Source organism: Urocitellus parryii, chromosome Y, assembly GCF_045843805.1.
Source record: "Urocitellus parryii isolate mUroPar1 chromosome Y, mUroPar1.hap1, whole genome shotgun sequence".
In the NCBI taxonomy this organism is placed as follows: domain Eukaryota; kingdom Metazoa; phylum Chordata; class Mammalia; order Rodentia; family Sciuridae; genus Urocitellus; species Urocitellus parryii.
This window is the reverse complement of record NC_135548.1, coordinates 16350248-16371354: the sequence shown is the minus strand read 5'-3', so window position 1 is coordinate 16371354 and position 21107 is coordinate 16350248. Positions and strand designations below refer to the sequence as shown.

The 21107-nt window shown below is 33.1% G+C and overlaps 1 protein-coding gene across 1 annotated transcript in view; it reads left to right on the top strand.

Moving 5' to 3' along the window:
* Positions 1 to 3984: 3984 nt before the first annotated feature.
* LOC144250944 (roundabout homolog 1-like) overlaps positions 3985 to 21107 on the top strand; it is a 186620-nt gene continuing 169497 nt past the window's right edge. The window contains 2 exon segments of the mRNA XM_077794110.1: positions 3985 to 4102; positions 10368 to 10525. Coding sequence (XP_077650236.1) covers positions 3985 to 4102; positions 10368 to 10525 — 276 coding nt within the window.

Sequence of the window (21107 nt, the reverse complement as noted above, 5' to 3'; positions counted from 1 at the left end):
GTTGATAACCCTGGTTTTTTTGTTTGTTCATTTCTTGCATTTGAAGTAGTCTTTGAGGACATCTTAGGTTTGAGATTCCTTATCTTTTCAAATACTCCATAGCTGTGATAACTGCAGCAAACCACTTGGTAGTGTTTTCCCTGTGTCCATTTTACAGAGCCCTACTCATCCCTCTGGTAGCTCATCATCAACTTTATGTCTAGTTTGATTTGTGGATCAGAACCCACCAACTTGACATGCATGAGCTCTTTACATTTGGATACAAGCATATCACAGTAGGCCAGGTGTTTGTGCTAATTCCTTGGCAAATTAAAAATGTCCCTCTACCAGGCCATCATGGGTGAGGGTATTCTTCAGCGTCTTTGAAAACATACGAACTTCCATCACACTTCCTGCAGGAGCCTCTCTTCTGTGTGAGCCAGGAGCTCCAGGGAGAGAGCTAGAGCTTCTCCTGTTCTCAGAGCTGGCTATGGTCTTTCTGTTGTGCACCTTTAACCTGCCATTGTTAGTTGCAATTGTTTGGCCATAAATAAACTCACCTGAGACTTTGAAGTTCAGGTGAGAACTGTGGAAGACCTGCTTTTTATAGCATGGGATTTCCCTCCATTGGAACCGTTCCACTTCCAAGATCTGATATAAAAATAAACACGTGCAAATAACATTTAAGAATGATTTGTGCTTCAAGATTTTTACTTTGATAGAGCCTTTTTTTTCTCCTTGAGTTAGTTTGTGTTCCATATTAGTTCTTTTGCTTCTACTATTCCTGAGGATAAATAGGTTGTATATTTCATAAAAATACAGTTATTTATATAGATAGCATCACTGATACAATTTGTAAAATGATTTGCTTTTCTACTAATTTAATCCCTAGTACCTTCAGTCAGGGCTTGTTAGTATGATTCCAGTGCTCAGCAGAAGGGGGTCTTCAGCCTTGTCTGCCAAAGAAGCTGGAGGCTGCTGGGACTCTCCCAAGAGCTCTGTAGTTTGTTAAGGAAAAGGCAGCTCACACAGCTTCACAATTGCATGTTTGTTATGTTCCTTGGAGATTGAAAGCCCTGTTAGGTACTCCGCATTATCATGCTGAAGCCCTAGACAGCCTGTGATAGGGCAAGATACAAGGAATGAACAGATCTGAAAGTTATTATGTTCAGGAATAGTAATAGTGATATAGGGCAGATTGTCACCAATTAAAGACATTTTTGTCTAGATGATATGTCCCTGTGTGTGCTATTTAGACTTGGTGTTTTGTTTTGTTTTTTCCTGCTCTCACCGAAATATTCCTTTGGGCTTGGGGAGGAAAATGTTATAACTGGCAGCATTAATTATGCTGCACAAAGATGCACAAAGATACATTGGTGAGAACAGTATTTTTTTAAATCTAATAGCTATTTTCTCTGGTCCTCCACAATTGCTAGTGAGGTTTTAATGAGATCATTTTAAACTGTGAGAATGTTTCTCCCTTGAGATTGTTCTTTCCCTCCTATCCCCCAATAAAATCTGAAAACGGCCTTTAACCCTCCTCCTGGGCTTCAGAGGATGAAGGAGCACTTGTGTATATTCCCCCACCCCCAGCCACCTTTGTTCCCCAGCAAATATTTTAAATTAGAAAACATTCTAATATTTTCAGACACTTTTAAAAAATATATGTGTTTATCAAAATAAAGTGTGAAAGCATTTGTTGTGAGGATCTAATCTCATGCATGTCCAGTAGTTCAGACAACCTTGAGTCCTGTCCTTCTCTCCTGACTGTGAGTCCTCATTTGCAGCTGGAGGTGGGAGTCAAAGTGTGGGAGGTTGTACAGAGATGGTATAAATTTGTGATTTTATGAGCTATCATAGTGCACAATTATTTTAAGGAATTATTTGAAATGCTAGGAATGACACTCCTCTGCACTTCAGTTTAAAGTGACAGAAATTCCTCAGCTGGATGTATTTTGAAATGACCAGAAGTGGATTTCTCATGTCAGCCACCAAAGTATGAGTTCTAGAAGACCAATAGAGTTTAGTGCTAAAAGTTCATGTTGTTGCAGCCAACAGAATTCAGGCCCATATTCCAAATTTATCATTGGCTGACTGCATATTATACACCTGTAAAGGAGTTGGAGAAAAATATTCAACCTGTCCTAAGTCACTCCACCTAGGTATGAAATGAAAACAATAATGGTCCTCACTGATTAGTTCACTATGAACATTAAAGGAGTTAGTACTCATACATCCCTTGGAACAGCACTGACACTTGGTATGAGCTGTTGCACAGTTTACCTTGTTGTTGTTTCTTACTGGTGACTTTCCAGCCTTTTCTGAAGAACCCTTAGATTTGGATACTCCCTTCTCCTCCATTGTGGAAGTGAAATGGCATCTCCTTCCATTCTTGCTTCCCTCTTCATTTCATTCACAGGACAGCCAGGACAAGCATTTAAATATAATTCCATCTTAAAATCACTTTGCTTAAGACTTCAGTGTGGGCTCTACCTTCACTGTCAAACTCATGTCACACACATTGCTCTCCACCTGACTCACTACATAGGGTCGACATCTTTAAAATTCCCTTGAGTGTATCTCCTCAAACCAGATTATTTGCTTTGCCTGCAGTGTGCTTCCTTGGGATGTTTTCCCCATTTCTCAGGCTTCAGCTTAGTTGTTCCTTCCTCAGGGTGCCTTACTTCCTATCGAAATTATGTTTCTTATAATTCTTATCCTTTTCCTTCATGGCATGTATCATAATCCTGTCTTTGTGCTTGGGTTAACTTGAATATTGTCTGTTTACCCCCACATTACAGACCTCAAGGACCACGAGCATAGGACTTGTGCCAAGTTAAGCCATGATTCATACCCAGTACCCAACATGTAGAAACTGTATTTTAAGCTTTCTCTGATGTATGCTGTGTCTTGGACATTGTTCAGGGTACTGGAGATACAGAGGTGATAAAGACAACCCTGTTCTCATGGACCTGACCTTCAGATACAAAGAGCTGGGCAATAAATACAGAAGTATAGTCTTTTGATTCAGGACTCTCTCAGGGCAGGGTGCTAAATGTAAAAGAAAGAATGCATGCCTGTCCTGCTCCTAATCAGGGTCCCATAGCTCAGATATCTCATTTTGTCTGTGTTTTTTTAACCCTGCTGGGCTACTCCTGAATGTGACTTTTGCTCTGGCACTTAGAAACCCTCATCAATAGCATTCTTTGTCCTCCTTTCCATTTGTACTGGCAGCTGAAAAAATTGGCAATTCCTTACATAGTGACTAATGGCAATACTTCTTTGCAGATGTAATGTACCATAAAAATGGCAAGTCCTGTACAAACATTAAATAATTAGTTTTCATAATAACCCTATCAAGATAGAGTGTAAAAACTCTCTGTTTTGTATGGAAATAACTGAGTCATTATGAATATCCTAACTAAAGTCACAGAATAGTGGAAGAATTTGTTGTGATTCTGAAATTCTTGACTTCTGTTTTCTAACTCATTCATGATTACAACAGTATAGGAACCTAATTGTTTTCTATAAATTTTGCATTTTTTCATTAATAAATCCATTTTACTTACAATTTATATCCAAAAGTGTAAAATGCAAACATCTACTAAGTTACTGGCATCTTTAAAGTCAGGCGTATAATTCTACCTATTGGACTTAATTTGGTGTTACATTTTTTTTTTATGATCTCAAGGTGTTCAAGTCTGCTGAATATTAACTGTTTGAATGTTGTTTCTTACTAATGTCTACTTTTCTCTGGAATATGTGACAGTCTTTAACTTACATACAGGATGCCAAACTTTTGTTTGTCTTCATGACTTAGTGACACTGTAATAAACACTAGGGACTATGCTCTACTGTATGCAATGAAGGAAGTGTCACAATGGCACCCATGTTTCTGCACAATGGAAATGTGGCTTTAAATTAGACCAAATCTGGAAGTAAGTCTAAACAAAAGGACTAGGGGTGGGTCTGGAATGTAGCTCAGTATTAGAGTGCTTGCTTAGTATGCGCCAGGCCTTAGATTCCATTTCCACTATTGCAAAGAAACAAAGAACAAGACTGGCTGTGACATACCCTCACTGTCATAGCCCAGCAGAAAAACAGCTCATACAGCCATGTTTAAGTGAGCTGCTCTGCTGTTATACCTCATATAAAGAAACAAATTACACTGGCTTCCTTTATTCTCGTAATAGCATCTCTTTCCATTTACAATAGTTTGTATTCACTGTTCTCTAAGGTTGAGTGATGTTTGACATCTATCCCTCTTATATGACATTCAGAATGTGTAATTTTTGAGTTAAAAAAAAGTACTGCTTTCCTAGGATAAAGCATAAGAGGTTTGTGAAACCTTCAAAACTTCTGGTAGTTAAGAAAATAATTGCTTCTCCCATTCTCCCAGCATATTTTCTTTCACAGTCTTAACCAAAGTATAATTTAAGGTTTTAAAATAAAGTGGCATTCTATAAAAAACACTAGTAGAAGATGACATAATTATTGAAGAATATTCAAAGAATATTCAATCTCAAATTTTAAAAAGTATATGTGTTTCTTTAGGAAATAATCATTATTAAATCATAACTTCTTAATGATGTCTACATGTATCATTTTAAAAAATTATTGGTTCTTTTTAGTTATATATGACAATATAATTTATTTTGACATAATTATAAAAGTATGGGCTATAATTTGTTCTAATTCAGTCCCCCTTACTTCTTCTTCCCATTCCTTCTTCCCACCTCCTGTTCCCTTGCCCCCCTACTCTACTGATCTTTTTGCTCTTATAGTTTTTTTTTTAAACTATTATCTTGTGGATGTGCATGATCATGAGAGTCACTGTGGTATACTTATACATGTACATAGGAACGTTAGGTCAGATTCACACTACTGTCTTTCCCTATCCCATTCCTTTTCCCTTCTCTTCATTCCTCATTGGTAGACAATGGAGTGATCCACTGATCTTTCTTCTATGTTTTCTTTTTTTTTTTTACCAACCCACCCCCAACACCTCATGAGTTTCCACATATCAGAGAAAACATGCAACCTCTGACTTTTTAGGACTTACTTATTTTACTTAGAACGATATTCTCCAGTTCCATCCATTTACCAAAAAATTTTGTAAAGTCATTCTTCTTTATGGCCAAGTGAGATTCCATTGTGTATTATACACCACATTTTCTTTATCCATTCATCGGTTAAAAGGCACCTAGGGTATACTCATACCCTAGGGTGGGTCTGCAAATTGGTTCAGTCATTCTGGAAAACAGTAGGTAGGTTCCTGAAAAATCTAGGAATGGAAATACGATTTGACCTAGTTATCCTACTCCATGGTATATATCCAAAGGATTTAAAATCAGCCTACTATCATCCTGCAGCCACATTAATGTTTACAGCAGCACAATTCATAATAGCCAAGCTATGGAGCCAACCTAGGTGCCCTTCAGTAGATGCATGCATTATTTTAAAAAACAAATTTCTTAGCCTTAGAAGATGATGGTGTAAGGTAAATGAATAACACTTCTCAGAATATCATTTTAAATGTGATTATTTAGTTTTCATTTCTAATGGGTTCTCTTTCTGTACATTTGTATTCTTGTTGAAATATTTTTAAAAGATTAGAATTATTCAAGAAATTTGAAGAAGTTTTAAGCACATGGTTCATATATGTACATAGGAATATTAGCATAAATGGCAACAACTACAATGCAAGAATGCAAATAATGCTTGTAAAAATGCTTGTACTTTCTTATCCAGCTCCCAAACATATATGTGAATTCAGAATAATCTGCAACAAAATCCTGTTGCATTGCCCTTCCATACAAGGTGGATATTAAGATTGTTTTTTTTTTTTTGTTTTTTTTTTTACAAATATCAGCATTTAACATGTATTTCACTGCAAGGGAAATGCAAGAATTGTAGCATAACTGTCAGGTACAAAAAATGTGCCCAATGTATATTTTAAATGAGAGAGAATTATAGTTATTTTGAAATTAATTGGCATTTCTTCTTATCAACATGTAAATTGGAATTCAGACAGAGAACTAAAAGGACTATAAAAATGACTAACATATTCTCTACTAAAATTAAGGACTAGGTATATGCTTAATAATTTTAAAAATAATTATATGACACATTGTAGTAGAGGCATACTAAATATCTATAGAGTTGTCTTTAGGAATACACTTCATTTATTTTCTTTTCCAATAAACTCTGTGCTTTTTAAGGGTTTCATTGATTTTTTTCTCTTCCTAGTCAACAAGTTTACTATTTGCTGCAGGGTTGCATTCATGAGGTAGTTTGTAAAGCAGAAAAAAAATCCAAGACTGTGTTATTATCTCCCTTTGTTTTCCCCAAGATACCTACGGATAATTAAATGCCCATATTTAATTAAAATGATTATTATTGTACAGTCTGTTCATTTTGTGGTAAAATATGAGTCATTGATAATAAGTAACACATCATGTGTATTCTGAATAATGAATTCTGATTCCCAATATGCTGTGAATGTCAAGTATCTTCTTCCAAATATGGAAAATCTGAGAAAATTCAAGAATGCAGAATAAGATAAACATATGACTATTAAGAGGGAAATTTCTCACTTAATTTCTGTTTCATTGGAAAGAGATTGAAATACTAATTATATCATATACTTGTGTACTTAGAATTGTGAACTCTGTGTTAAGACCAGATAGGTAGACAACTAGAAATCTGAATTCTAACTAGAGATCTGGTCATACTAGAGACCTGAATTCTAACTTGGCCACTAAGTTTTTAAATATTTCTCATTGTGTAATGAAACTAATAAACTCATTTTATCATAAGCTTGTTCTGGGGATTAAGTAATTTGATACTTAGTATGGTTTCTTATACAGTAAACATTTGTTAAACATCCACCATCATTAACATTATCATTTTGCTAAATCATCTTCATCATTTTTATTACCTTTGTGACATGTTCCTCTACCCATGAAAGTCTTAGTTTATTAATTTCTAAAACAGAAAATTTGTACCACATACTCCTGAGGCTCCTAAGTGCAATGAGATTCTATGTTTCATGAAATTGAATGCATTATAGTTTGCAGATGTTGAACACATGATTAGGGGACAAGATTAACTTGAGGAGCACTTGAGCCCATCAAGACTGGATAGAGTTATGAGACCCTGGTGCAGCGATGTAGAGACATCATAGGACAAGCCTTCTGTGGTGGTGCTGTGAGCCACATTGGATCAAATCCATTAGAAACACAGTGTATTTGGTCAGAGAAATGTTTTGTACAGGACAATGAGGACATGGTTAGAAAGCCAAGGGTACTGCTCAGGAAATAAGAATACCTGTGTTTTCCTCTTGTCTTTTTTCAGACAAATCACATAGGCTAGCAAGTGGCAATTTCCTGACACTCCATTATATCTAGTTTGGGGATGAATTTGATATTGTCAGCTACTATATTGTTCTATAATGTTTCATTTCTTTCAGTTCTAACTTTTTATAATGTTTCTACAGAATGTTTTAATAAATTAATGCCTCCATTGTTTTTGGAACAGTTTACGTTTACATATTATTTTCTACTTTTCCTCTTATCTTCTCAGCATTACAGATAGGTTTCTAGCACACCACCAATATTTTTCTTTTCTGATAAAAAGCTTTTATTATTTTCAAATTGTATTAAAATCGGTATAAATCTTCTCAGAAAGATAAATGATTAGATTTTGTTTTTTCTGTTTAACAAAGGAAAAAATGGAAATCATTTGAGCTGTGTTATATGCACTAGCTTTTACCCATAAAACTTCATAAATATGGAAGAAATATAATCTGGTTACAATATTAGAATGACTATGTCTTAACACCTTCTTAGGTGACATGTACTTGAATATACTATGTATGTTGTTTACTCTTTTTCAAATTAATAGTGAGACCTTTTTTAAAAAAATATAGTCCCAAATTAAAAATTAAAATTTAATTTTTTATACTGTTAAAATTGAGAAACATTACAAAATATAGACTGATTATGATAAATGTTAGAGAAGGAAATGAGAGATGTTTAAAAAGATCTGAATTTGGGTCTACATATGGATGTTAAAATTTTTTCTTCCATACTGTTGCCAATTGCATAGATTTTATTTTTATTTTAATGAATTAAATATACACATGTGTTAAGAAAATTCAACAATTTAACTAAGGCTTCATATCATTTTATAATGTGACACATACCATTTTTTCTCAAAATAAAATGTTCAGGGCAAGTATAATAAGAAAGAAATATTGCTTTTATGAAAGAGAGGAGAAAAATCTTAAATTCATAGTTTTATGCAGGATTGCCTGTAGCCATAGGCAGTGCTAGAGTTTTATGTTTTACAGCTGCAAAAATAATTACATGAGCATTATCTAAGCAACAATCTTTAATGGATTACATTTTGTTAGCTTTTCATTATATACTGTAAAAGTCCCAATAACATAATAAATGAAAAAATAGCTTGATTTATCTGACATAGCCCTTTGATATTTTGCAAGACATTTTATTATTCATTAGTTTATTTGTGATGTGATCTCAATTTGTAAATAAGATATAGTATTACCAAGTTGGATTAAAGCCTAACAAATTGAAAAATTGTGCAAATTATTTACTTTTACTTGAAAAATATTTTAGTTTGGGTATTTCTGGGGTGTTAAAGCTTTTCAGATGTGTTATCATAAATTAATAATTTTATCCAGCAAAACATACATGTTGCTTGTTAACGTTAACTCATTTGCTTTTTTTAAAAAATTTACATTTTTTGTAGTACATTCTTAACATGTAATAATAGTCTAAGCTTATAAATAATGAAATTCTTAATAGTCTGTTTTTTTTTAAATTATGTGTTAAAGGTAGCTAGAGTTTTTATTTCAACAAATCTTACTTTTTTGTCTATATTTTATTGATAGTGTATAATTTATTAATAGTGTATGATGTTAGAATCACAACAGCTTGGTACAGTCATATTTCCATGTCTTTTTTTCTTTTACTATTTTTCCAAAGATAGTGAAGCAAGTATTTTCCAGGCATTAGCATAATCATAGTCTGCCCAAATTGTCTCAATATTTTAATTAAAGAACTGCTTTGAGTATGTGCTATGGCTTACTAAGATATATGCATGTGTTCAGTAGGTATAGAGGAACAAAATTCAAGAAATGAAATAGGAAAATAGAGCCTTTGGAAAACCTATTAATCTGAGGCTTTGAAACTAAAATTTAAGAGTAATGTTTGAAATACTGGTTTGAGTATAAGTTTTTCACATTGTAGTGCTTCATCTTTGAAAACATTTTTAAATGCCATTAGTATGGAAATACATCCATTCCAATGTACAATTGTAGTATCAAATCTACAATGCAATTTATTTTAAAAGATAAATAATATTTATCATAATGTATATCTTAATATACCTATAAACATTTTAAGCACTGTCTTAAATTGAGCTTCTACAATGGGTCACATTCTGTTACACCCAGGATCAAGGATTTGAAGATGGGGAAGTTAACTATTCATTAGACCTCAATGAAGTATATATTCCATATCAGTTTTGTAAATCGGGAAACAGAGATCATCAAGAATGTGTTCAAGCAAACAACAGAGTTGTGATTTAGGACTTACTGATGCCAACTAATTTGAGATGGTTCGATGTTATCAAGATACTGAGGACAATTTTACCATATGAAGTATTCATGAACACATATTGTTTTAATTTTTCACATTTTATTCCTACAGTCACAAAGTGAATAACACTGCTTATCTTATAGGAGCTTAATACTGTATTAGTGTCCAGTTGAGATTACAGTAATGAATTGTTCACGCCTCTAAACTATAGGGTTGATACTATATAAGTTAATAATATCTTTCATTTTTTATTAATATATACATTTAAGTTATAATGCTAATATAATCTTGAACATTAATTTGAGGTATCTGTAACATCTTTCAATTAATAATGCTTTGAATTATCTTTATTTTCCTTTTAATATTTTGTTTGTATGTATACCTAATTTATTTAACTGTAGAGAGCATCATCTTGATAAGTAAAAAGAACTATAATCATTAGCATCTTGAAAGAAAAAATATAGGCAGTAGGCAGCAAAGAAATGGAAGTTAAAATGAACTCAAATGCTAACTGTGAAGGCACTAGGCCCCAGACTACATTCACCCACTGGCCTTTGAAGAATGTCAGATTACCCCTCCTGTGCATGCTAAGGCCAAATATCTTTATTACATTGAAGTTGTCTGTAAGTAGATATTCTTCAAGCTGCATTGTGATAGCTAATAGTAGTAATTTATTATAGTAAATGTCTCTTTTGCTGAAGTGCAGAGATAAGGATTGCATGTGTCACTATTGAGTGCAATGATTTATTTTTGTTCCTACAGTACTACGGGATGACTTCAGACAAAACCCCTCCGATGTTATGGTGGCAGTAGGGGAGCCTGCTGTCATGGAATGCCAGCCTCCACGAGGCCATCCGGAGCCCACCATCTCCTGGAAGAAGGATGGCTCTCCACTGGATGACAAAGATGAAAGAATAACTGTAAGTACTTAACCAATAGCAGGACCATCTTCAGGTTTGACTGTACACATCTTCACCCTGATCCACAAAGCAGGTTCTTAGATGAAGACTAGCATTAGCTCTCATTTTTCAATTCTTCCTTAAAATAAATATATTTCAATTCTCTCTCTGTAGACATGAAAATAAGTGAAGAAAATGCACGGTGTTTAGTTTAAAGATCAGTAAAAGTGAAACTATAATTTCAATTTTAATGTCTTGGAGTTAACACTTTTATGTAGACTTAATTATTATTGTAACTCAGGGCTTATAACATTTCCACATATTACCATTAAAAGTGTTTCTCATAAAATTTTTAGTTATGTAGTATGTTTCCAGGAGGTCTCCTAAGTCACTTTAGGATTTTTTATACCTCTGTCTCTTTTTAAAATTGCTTTTCTGTTCCATAGAGTTTGATATTGTTTCTGAGAAATAAAATCTCATTCGTCATGAGGGTTAATGATGAATTTATCTCATAAAAGAAAACTGTGAGAGTAGGTGATTGAATTTTGAATTCCTGCTCTGATCTAAGTAGAGAATTACATGATATGTAGTAGGTTGTGTGTTTTCTTCTTGATAGCAGTGCTTCTGTGTGACTTCATTGCTTGTTCTGTAGTGGTAGGTGTTCACTAACACACCTCCATCAACCAAGTTTTCATTGATTCTATGATTGTAAAATATTACCCTTTACACTTTCCCTTTTGTTCTGCATGCACTGATATCTGTCCATTGTGAATTCATTTACAAAGAATCAAAGTTCCCTAGAAGAATATGTGTGTGAGTAAAGGTCACTGCTAAATTTGTTGAAGAACACAGCTATAACATAAATCTTTTAAATGCCTGCACTATTTCTGCACAACCAGTTAACTGATGAGTGTGCTAATTAAATAGGAGGAAAGAAGAGAAGGTTGTGGCAAAGTTTTAGGGACCTTAAAAGACAACCAAGCATTTTTTTTCTGCACTGATTTGAATTAAAATGAGCCTCAGTGGATTTTTGAAATTCTAGAGACTGGGGTGAGGATGACTCAGCTCTGCATTTAAGAGGTGTTGAAAAGTCACATGTCAAAGTGAAAACTACATGTGGAAAAGTTGGTTATGGGAAATGAAGCCCATAGCACAGGGGAATAGAGGGTGTAGGAACAAATGCTTCTCTTGTTAGTGATAACAAATTCCATTTGGGTTTATGCACAATTAAGATAAGAATATTCTATCCTTAAACAAGTATTCCAGATCATTTAATGATCATCATCTGTAATTCCCATTTCTCTGCCTTAATAATTCAAACACATTGAAACCATTATTATCCCTGATTTCCCTTATGTCTTTCCTGATTACCTATTTGTTTTCAATATAAATTAATGACAAAATTCTCAATGCCCCGGATGTATGATTAGACCAAAATTGGTGAGTGCCCTTGTGGAGTTTACATTCTAAAAGTGTATATACAGACTATACTAATTAAATGTTATATGTAGTATGATACAGTATAACGAGTCCTGGAAAAATAAAGGAGTCAATAGATAGAGGGATTCATTAGAGGTCCAGTAGGGATTGAAATTTTCAATAGCCCAATCAGAGAATGTCTCATATAAAAAAATGGAAAAAAAATGAGGAAAGAAACTCTACAAGTTTCAGGAAAAAAGGTGTTCTTGCAGACAAAGCAGAACATTCAAATACCTTAAGGTGAGGTGCAACTAACACTGTCACTTAAGTGCTAAGTTAGTGTGGGTTGAATGCAGGGAACAACAGAGAGATTTGTAGGAGATAGTGTCATGTGGGGAGAGGTAGCTGATTGCATAGGACTTTATAGGCATTGTGAATAGCTTTTTTTCTAAGTAAAATGGGAAGAATCAGAGGTTTCTCAGAAAAAGCCTTTGCTTTTTCTGAACACACAATAGGTGGCAATGTCAGTGGCAGGAAAGCCAGGTGGGAGTTTTGTTAATCAGGGCAAGAGGGAAATGATGGTTTTAACTGGTCTGCTAGGAATGGAGGTTTTGAGGAGTGATTAGAGTCAACCTAAACTGAGAAGCAACAGCCAACAGTATTTGCTAATGGATTAGATATGGCTTATGGAAAAAAAGAAAAGTCAAGCATTGCCTTCATTGATTGGCCTGGGTAGTGAAAAGGTGCTGACATCTTTTTTTATATAACTTTATTTATTTATTTATTTTTATGTGGTGCTGAAGATCAAATCCAGTGCCTTGCATATGCGAAGTGAGTGCTCTACTGCTGAGCCATAAACCCATTCCCTTGACGTTATTAACTGTCATGCAGATTATAGAAGAAGATTTGGGGCAGGACATACCAGGGATTGTTTTTGACAAGAGAATTTTGAAATACTTATACATATCCAAGTCAAATGGGCAGTTGGATATGTAAATCAGAAATTCAGAGTTGAGGTTGAAGCAGGAGAAAAAATTAAGTTGTGGTAGATATGTGAGTACTCATTCCTATGTCATCCTCCCTGTCTCCTGAGATCTTGAGCAGACCTAATTGACTATTTCAGATTTATGGGCTCTAAGTGAAAAATAAAGAAATTTTCAGTAGTTGAGTGAAACCAGGAATGCTCTTCTTCACCGCTCTGCAAACAGGGAAGCCACATGTTTTAGGTGGAGCAGCTACAACATAGAGAACACTTTGAGAGCTTCAGCCCCTGAATTATGTGCAGCAGAGCTTTTGCCCCACCTCTATCTTCTGTGATCAACATGAGGAATGAATGAGCAACAAATTGTTGCTGCATTAAATCATTGAGAATTTCTTACCTCAGTATAATGCAGCCAATCCTGATGAATTTGCAACTCATCAGTGTATGTACATCATTTGGAGACTGAAATTATCCAGGGAGTGATTATTCATAGAAAGAGAGATCTAAGACCACGCTCTCAGGGAGTAGAGGCAGAAAGAACAGCAGAAACTGAGAAGGATTAGTCAATGAGAAAGGAAGAAAACCAGACGGCAGCCACCAATATTGCATTTTAAGGAGGTATCAGCAGTAACTGAGTCAACTGTAGCTGGTAGTAATATGAAGATTGGTAATTAACCATGGGAATTATTGACTTGGTGGTCAATCATGGATGACCCTTCTTATGCTGTATCTCATAAATTATATAAAAATAAAAGTGATTGTAATCTCATATGTTAAAAAGGTTCATGTTAATTTTGAAGGATGTTTTGTGTGTGCATCTGTGTGTATTAGTTTTTTTGTAACATTCACAGTTTAAACTGCTGTAGTAAATCTGATTTTAAAAAAATCTTGGAATGTCCTACTGTATCATATATTGAATGAGACAAAATTTTATGGTTTATGTGAAAATGCTTAATTCATTATAATACCTTTATTTACTTTTGCTGTCTAGAAGGATGCTATCTTCTAATTTAAAAAGCATCAGTCCTCAGTCACATGAGTAGCGTGAAGTCAATGTAAGAATCACTTCTAATCGGGAATCAAACAATTTAGAGTTGTAATAACCTATGACTATGAAACGATGGCAGGATGAAAATGTATAAATAATTTTAAAATCATTTGAATGCTGCCAAAATGATCATCCACTATAGTGTTCCATATGCCAGGAAGTTGTAGCATCTGAAACTTTTACTATTTCTGTGACCATCTGTGTGTTTTGTATAAATTATGACTCTTGAACTGATAAAACACTAGAGGTAGAAAGCACATTTATACATTTGGGGAAATGAATAGATTAAAAACCGGCAGTTTGGTTTCAAAGTCAGTGTTTTTATTTAGATCAAAATTGTTTTTTGCTTTATTTTCCTCCTTTAGGCAAAACTAAAATTGAGTATTTCAAACTTAGATCATAAATGGAATGCTTGAAATTTTTTTCTAATACTTCAAAAAATTGAAAATAAATTCTTAGGAGATGTTGGTTACAGATACTTTATGTGAGTCTTTTTTCCAAGCTTTGTATTCAAATGATTGTTTTCATTTCTGTTACTAGTGTACTTTGCCAAATGTGTTGAGTACGAATGAACAGAAGATTAAAGCACATTACATTTTTATGAAAGGCAATTGAAAATTGCATGGTTATTGCTACAGTTTTTGTTATAGGAATTTCTAGAGATCTTTAATGTGGTGACTTTCTTTGTTGAAAATTTGAAGTACACATCTCCCAGCTGTGAGAACAAAGACACACCCTGCAAAAAGGGGAAAAATGTAATTGAATTGTAGCTGCACCTGTATTTTTTATATTCTTAAAAAATACGTTGGCTTGGATTCTGAGCCAAATTTTAGGTCCATGATGATCATAAACCAAGAATATATAAATCACCTTTTCTTATTCCTCTACATGACAAGAGGATCTTTTAAAACCCTTCTGGCAAGCTTTTCTTGGAATAAAAGATGTCTTAAATAATATTTGCCTCTAGTTGTTTCTTAGACATGAATATTTACATTTATAGTTAGAAACAGAAGTAGTTTAACTTAGAGACTAGTTTCAGTTGACTTACTTCATGTGTTTGCAACTTAGAATAAATGATATTTCATCAATAGAGATGAATCAGAGGAATAAAGTCTTCCTTTTTGATGTACAAAAGCATTCCTATGAATTGCACAAGAAGGAATGTGCTTCTTTTATTGAACTACATTTTGGAAATATTGTATTTAAGCTCAAGATATTTTGTAGGAGTGGAAAAAGAGAATGATAATATTAAAAAAATAGTGCACAATATTTTCCTGCTCAATCAAAAAATGAAAATTACTCTTGAATTAAGTAAAAAGTTAAATTTACTATAAAGTTGACATGACAAATATTTTCCTAGATTACAAAAGGTTGTAAATATTCATGATGATGGTCACTTACAGGATTAGGTAGAATAAAGGTTGATATGTACATTATTAAAGGCCCAAGGAAACCTTCAGTATAATTTTGGATTTCTAAATAGAATGAGAGATAAATTGTCAGATAAATAATGAAAGTTTTGGAATTAGTGAAGAGAGAGGAAAAATATACTCATGGTAAAAACATTGTTAAGAGGTATAAAGTTTATTAAAATTTGTAACTTATTTTACAATTGTTGGCTTAGATTGCATGTTTATTAGTATGGTTATGTTAATGAAAAAGTCAGTTTGTTTTACATTAGTGCAGTTATGGAGAGATTCCAACACAATTTCATAATGACTCCAGACATCAGTTTGATATTCTGTCTGTTGAGCTTCTATAAAGCTAATGCTCTAGTGGTAGCTACAGGAATTGCAGGCGTAGACAAGGAAGGAAATCGTCAATTTGCTATGGAGGATAGCTTATAAAAATTTTATTTCCTTGATTTTTAGATGCATAATAAATGTATTTATAAACTAAAATATTCAGGTACCCAGTGACATCCACATGACAATTAATGAAACAAGAGCAATTGTGGTCAGCTGTCCATATCTGTGGCCTCTATATCCATAGACTCAACCATCCACATGTTGAACATATTCAGAAACAAAAAAAAAGGGGGGGTGTTTGTAATGATCATATACAGATTTTTTTCTTATCATAATTTCCTAAACAATACAATATAATAACTGTGTACCTGACATTTATAATGTATTAAGCATTGTAAGCAATAGAAGATTTAAAGTATAGAGGAAGTTATGCATAATATATATGCAGTACTCCACCAATTTGAGCCTTCACAGATTTTGGTATCTGAGATGGGTCTAGGGACCAATCCCTCACAAACTCTGTAGAACAAACATATGTTACTTGCCTTAACATACAATAAATGTGAGATAGCAAATTTATACCACTGTATCAATAAAACAAAATGATAGTTGTATGTATTTATGTGTAAGATCTGATAATTGATGAATAGAAATTAAACATTTTTAGATTAGTTAAGTGAATATTGATAGAAATAATAATACTTTCTCAACACTTGGTACTTAATACCTATGAAATGTTTATTGAATGTTGCAAGTTAACATTTCAAAGCTTGTATTCAGCACTTCTATTTAAATATATCACATAAATGAATTTGAAAAGTACTTCATTTTTAACCTAAAATTTTCCAAACACGTGTAAAGCTTTAGAAACAGTTATTGTTCAAACATCAATAATGTAATAGCTATTATGTATTTGAGAATTTATGCATATTTAATGTTTTATATTATCTCATTTCATTTACTTGATTACTTAATGAATAAGCTATTTTATTTCCAGTTGTGCACAGTTACCTCACAATTCAGTTTCCCTGGGAAAACAAGATGTTAGTGGTAAGATGTTGGTTGTAGTAGGAACTTAACGTACCACTTCTTATGTGCTAAGCCCCATTCAGATCATTCTGTGTACATATTGACATGTTTAACTTAAAGACACCACTGTCAGAGAAAGTTTGCTAGTGCATTAGCTGATTCCAAATTGATTTGTAGGCGAGAGGGACAACAATTTGGGAACTAGTTTTGTTTGTTGATAACACTTTCTACAGGGTCCTATAGATTTTGCTACATATATGATGATTTTGATAGGCTGTCAATGTAAATTTCAACTCAGTATGACTATGTCTCTTAGCTTCCACTATAAAATTTTGTCTTATTTGAAAGGGTATGGAGATATTATGGTAATCTTGAAATCGGGCTTGTTAATTTCAATAATTAGTTCATATTATTTCCAGTAATGAAATCTTGTAGCATAACAAAGATCTATAAAATTTGGTAAGTTTAGTAATTTCTCAAAAGATGGCACAGGAATCGTCAAATTCAACCTAAGATTATAATCTTATAGCTCAGATAAACTGAAATTATTTATTCTAAAGACTAGAAGTTTTACGTAAAAAATTATTAGAGATTATATACAGAGCGTAATAATTTGGCAATTAGGGAAAGAAAAATTGATATCCGAAATGATATTGTGAATCAATAAGTGATTCAACTGAATTTACATTTTAGTTAGCAGTCCAAGCTGTGGATCAACAAGCTTCTTAAAGCATCAGTTGCACACTTTTTGAAAGTTATGGCTGAAAGGATTAAGCAATTATGAGAAATTATCTAATAAATAGGAAGTTAATTTACAGAAAAAATTAATTGATTTAGTGGTTTGGTAATTTTGTGTAGATTCAATAAAACATAGTAAATACAAAACAGTGTACATGGTAAGTTTTGCCTGGACTCAATTATGAAATTCTAGGATGATTTTCTTCTTAACGACTCTGTAATTTTTTTCTAATGATTTTATTTTAGTATTAAAAAGGACAGCTTGAAAGATATTAGTCTTTTCATGTTTGAAATTCTTATCAGGCATAATAACCCTTTGTGACATAAACATTTTCGAATGATTTGTATTATTCTTTTGAGATAAGCTGTCTTTGAATTTTTTACTATTCTTCCTACCTGTCCTTAAAGCAGTCTTAAGTGTTTTACTTGATTAAGAAAAAATAATTTAGATGGTAGGGAAATGATCTTTTATGTTATTTATTTCCATCAAATCTATAGTTCAAACTTAAACCATTTGGGGGGGCAATTTTATCTACTTGTAACTTTTTCCCGTCCTTTCTGGATCCTGTGTATCTTTGCAAGTTTCTTTGATTTCCCTTGTTGGTGTGATATTTTGGTAAAAAGCAACTGACTCATATCCCATCCAAATCCCTAGTGTCCTCCAGATCCTTCACAAATTTGGCATTCAGCCCACTCCTTGCCAATTGCTTCCTTTCCCCCCAATTCCCACGTGTCTCCCTCCTAAACCATCTGCTCCTCCTTCCTTCCTTTGATTAGTGCTTTCATCTGGTCTTCCAATTTCTTTCATTGTTCAGTGTCTGTAGCTTCCTTTCCTTCTCCTCTTCCCTAGAGGAAATGAACACACTTAATGCAGCTGATGTCATGGAGCTCCTGTTCCCTGAGAAGTTAAATTTGCTTTCCTGCAAAATAAATAAGTAGTTCTGTTGTGTGAAGGTCAAAGGAAACTGAAGGGGCGATAAACCAGAAGTAGATTTTTCCCCCTGTGTGTCTTACAAAAAAAAGGTCAATGCACATTATATATTTTATATCTTATAAAGAGTTAAATTTTAAATTAAGTGTTTTTAAATATAAGTGTAAGTTAAACTAACATAATTCTTGTATATCAGTAACAACAGGAAGAAATGAGTTAAAAAATGAATTTATTTCTTATCCTGAATTTTTAAAATTCATAACTGAAAACACTAGATTAATAGAATACAGCATAGGCTTGCACATTATAACACTGTGTTATAAGGTTTTCACATCTGTTAAATGTATAATCTTAAGAAAGTCATTTGAACTCCATGCATTTCATTGTTTGCATCTGCCAAGTAAATTGCCTAATAGCTTACCTAGCTATTATAGGAATACAATGAGAAAATACATGCAATTGTAACACACTCTCTACATATTAGTAATGAGTTCTCTGGGTTAGTAAAGCAGTATGAGCTCCACTATGTATTTGGTCATCAAAAACTTGATGGAGAAGGAAAATCAGGGATATTTGTACCATAATAATTCCAAATATCCCACATAAGCAAGATCATTTGAATGTATATGAAAATAAATCCAGCATTATATCTCCTCTCTCCTTGTTTGTATCTATATGTGATCCACAACTGTAAGAGTATTTCCAGTTTTCACAGAATAACCATGGGTGAATATTATGAGTAATTAAAGAATTTAGACTAGTGTTAAAATGAAGAAATTGTTTTAAGTTTTGTGTTCACCATTGTTGTGCAATGAAATAGTCAACTGGTGATTCCACAAGGGAATTAAGCCCTAATGCTCTAAGGCATCCATGGTGTTATGAATCAACTCTTTTCCCATGAGTCTAGAACATTTTAGTTATGAACCATCCTTAAGGGAATTGAGAAATTTTGTGATTCAGATGAGAAAGGCTGGTTTGTCTTCCCAAGGAACACCCTGAACCTTACCACAAACTCATAAATCTACTTAAATAATTGCATATACACTTATCATGTCTGGACACTAAAACCAGAAAAACACAAATGCAAGCATTCCTTACTTAGTTGAGAAGCCAAAGCACTCTTTGAAAAGATGATAATGAACTAAGGCATTCTCAGTTGTAGCACACAAGTTAATTTAGATCACAGTACAATTATTAATATAATTCTGATGAGCATTTGATGGTTACTCTAGTTTTTCATTATTCATTTACTAGATGTGCATGTACAGACTTGGATATCAGAGCTTCACAGATTTATGAAAGTCTTTATTTTTGCACATGCTATTCTATATGCCTAGAATATTCTGCCTCCTCCACCCCTTTGTCTAATTCACTCATTTTTCAAGTTCCAACTTAAAGGTATTGTCTTCAGGAGAATGTTCTACTGAATCCTACCACAGTTACTTTTATTTTTGCCAAGTATTTTATTTCTAATGTGTTCAAATTATGATGTATACATTACTTCTAACCATGCCTAAGACACATTTCAGGGCAAGCTGTATTCCTTGTATGTGTCCTATGGTAGGAGCTCAATATAAAATTTCTTGAGAAAATGTTAAATGAATGAAATATTAATCAGAAATAATGTCTTGTTAAAATACCCTACACTGAAAAGTTGCTAATTTGAACATATTTGATTTTCTTAATTTTATTATCATGCACAATTATGTATTTGTTTTCCTCAATTTGCATAATATAGAACAAGAATATCCTTGCCCCAGTTACTGGTTTCCATTGGTTTAACAATAGGAAATATTACACAGATTATTTGAACACATATATTATCTTAAGTGTGGCTTACGGCTATTCACAGAACCTTATAGATGGTGCTGATTTGAGAGATTGTGAATAGGCAATCTCTTTCATTTTGGGGGAATGAAAGGGAAGCCAGGGAAGTTGATTTATCCTGAGTCACATAATGGATTAGTCTTAAATCTGGAATAAGTGGCAAACCTCTCCATATAGATTTCTTTCTGTTTATACCTTTCTCATGACAAATTAGGTCAACCCATTTAAAACAAGACTTAACTTTGATTATGATATAGATTAACAAAAAAGCCACAAATACAGTGCTTTACTGGATTTATTTCAGACAATTTCTTGACTTGCTTTGTACCCTAAATTCAGTATTTCCTATTTTGGCACTGGTACTAAAATGATACATGAAATACATAGGGTTTAACAACATTATTTATTTCTTTATTGGTCGGCTTACAATAAAAATAACTATGGGGTTTTTTATTATTATTCTATATATTCTGTTTGTTATTAGAAAAAGGTCCAATTCATCTTAATTGAATGTCTGAGTTCACCTCACAATCTCATTGACAAAATTACAGCAATTTACATAGTAATTTAATTTATGGCCATGTTGGTAAAAAAAAAATCTCTTATGTCTGACGTTCTTTTTTTGAGCCCCACTAATAATCAAACCTTGATCAAATCCTTTAATTGTTAAAATATTAAGGTTATAGTATCTTCTCTGCATAATAATTTTCAGGATTCTTATGAGAATCAAGTCATAGTAGTTGAAAGTATTTTGAGGAATAACAGCCTCATTGTAAGCTTATTTTTAGTACTCCTTATCTTTAATTTCAACTAATATTCTTTCTGTACAATATTAATGATAGAGAGAATCCAGAAACCAAAAATATTTAATGTCAGTGATT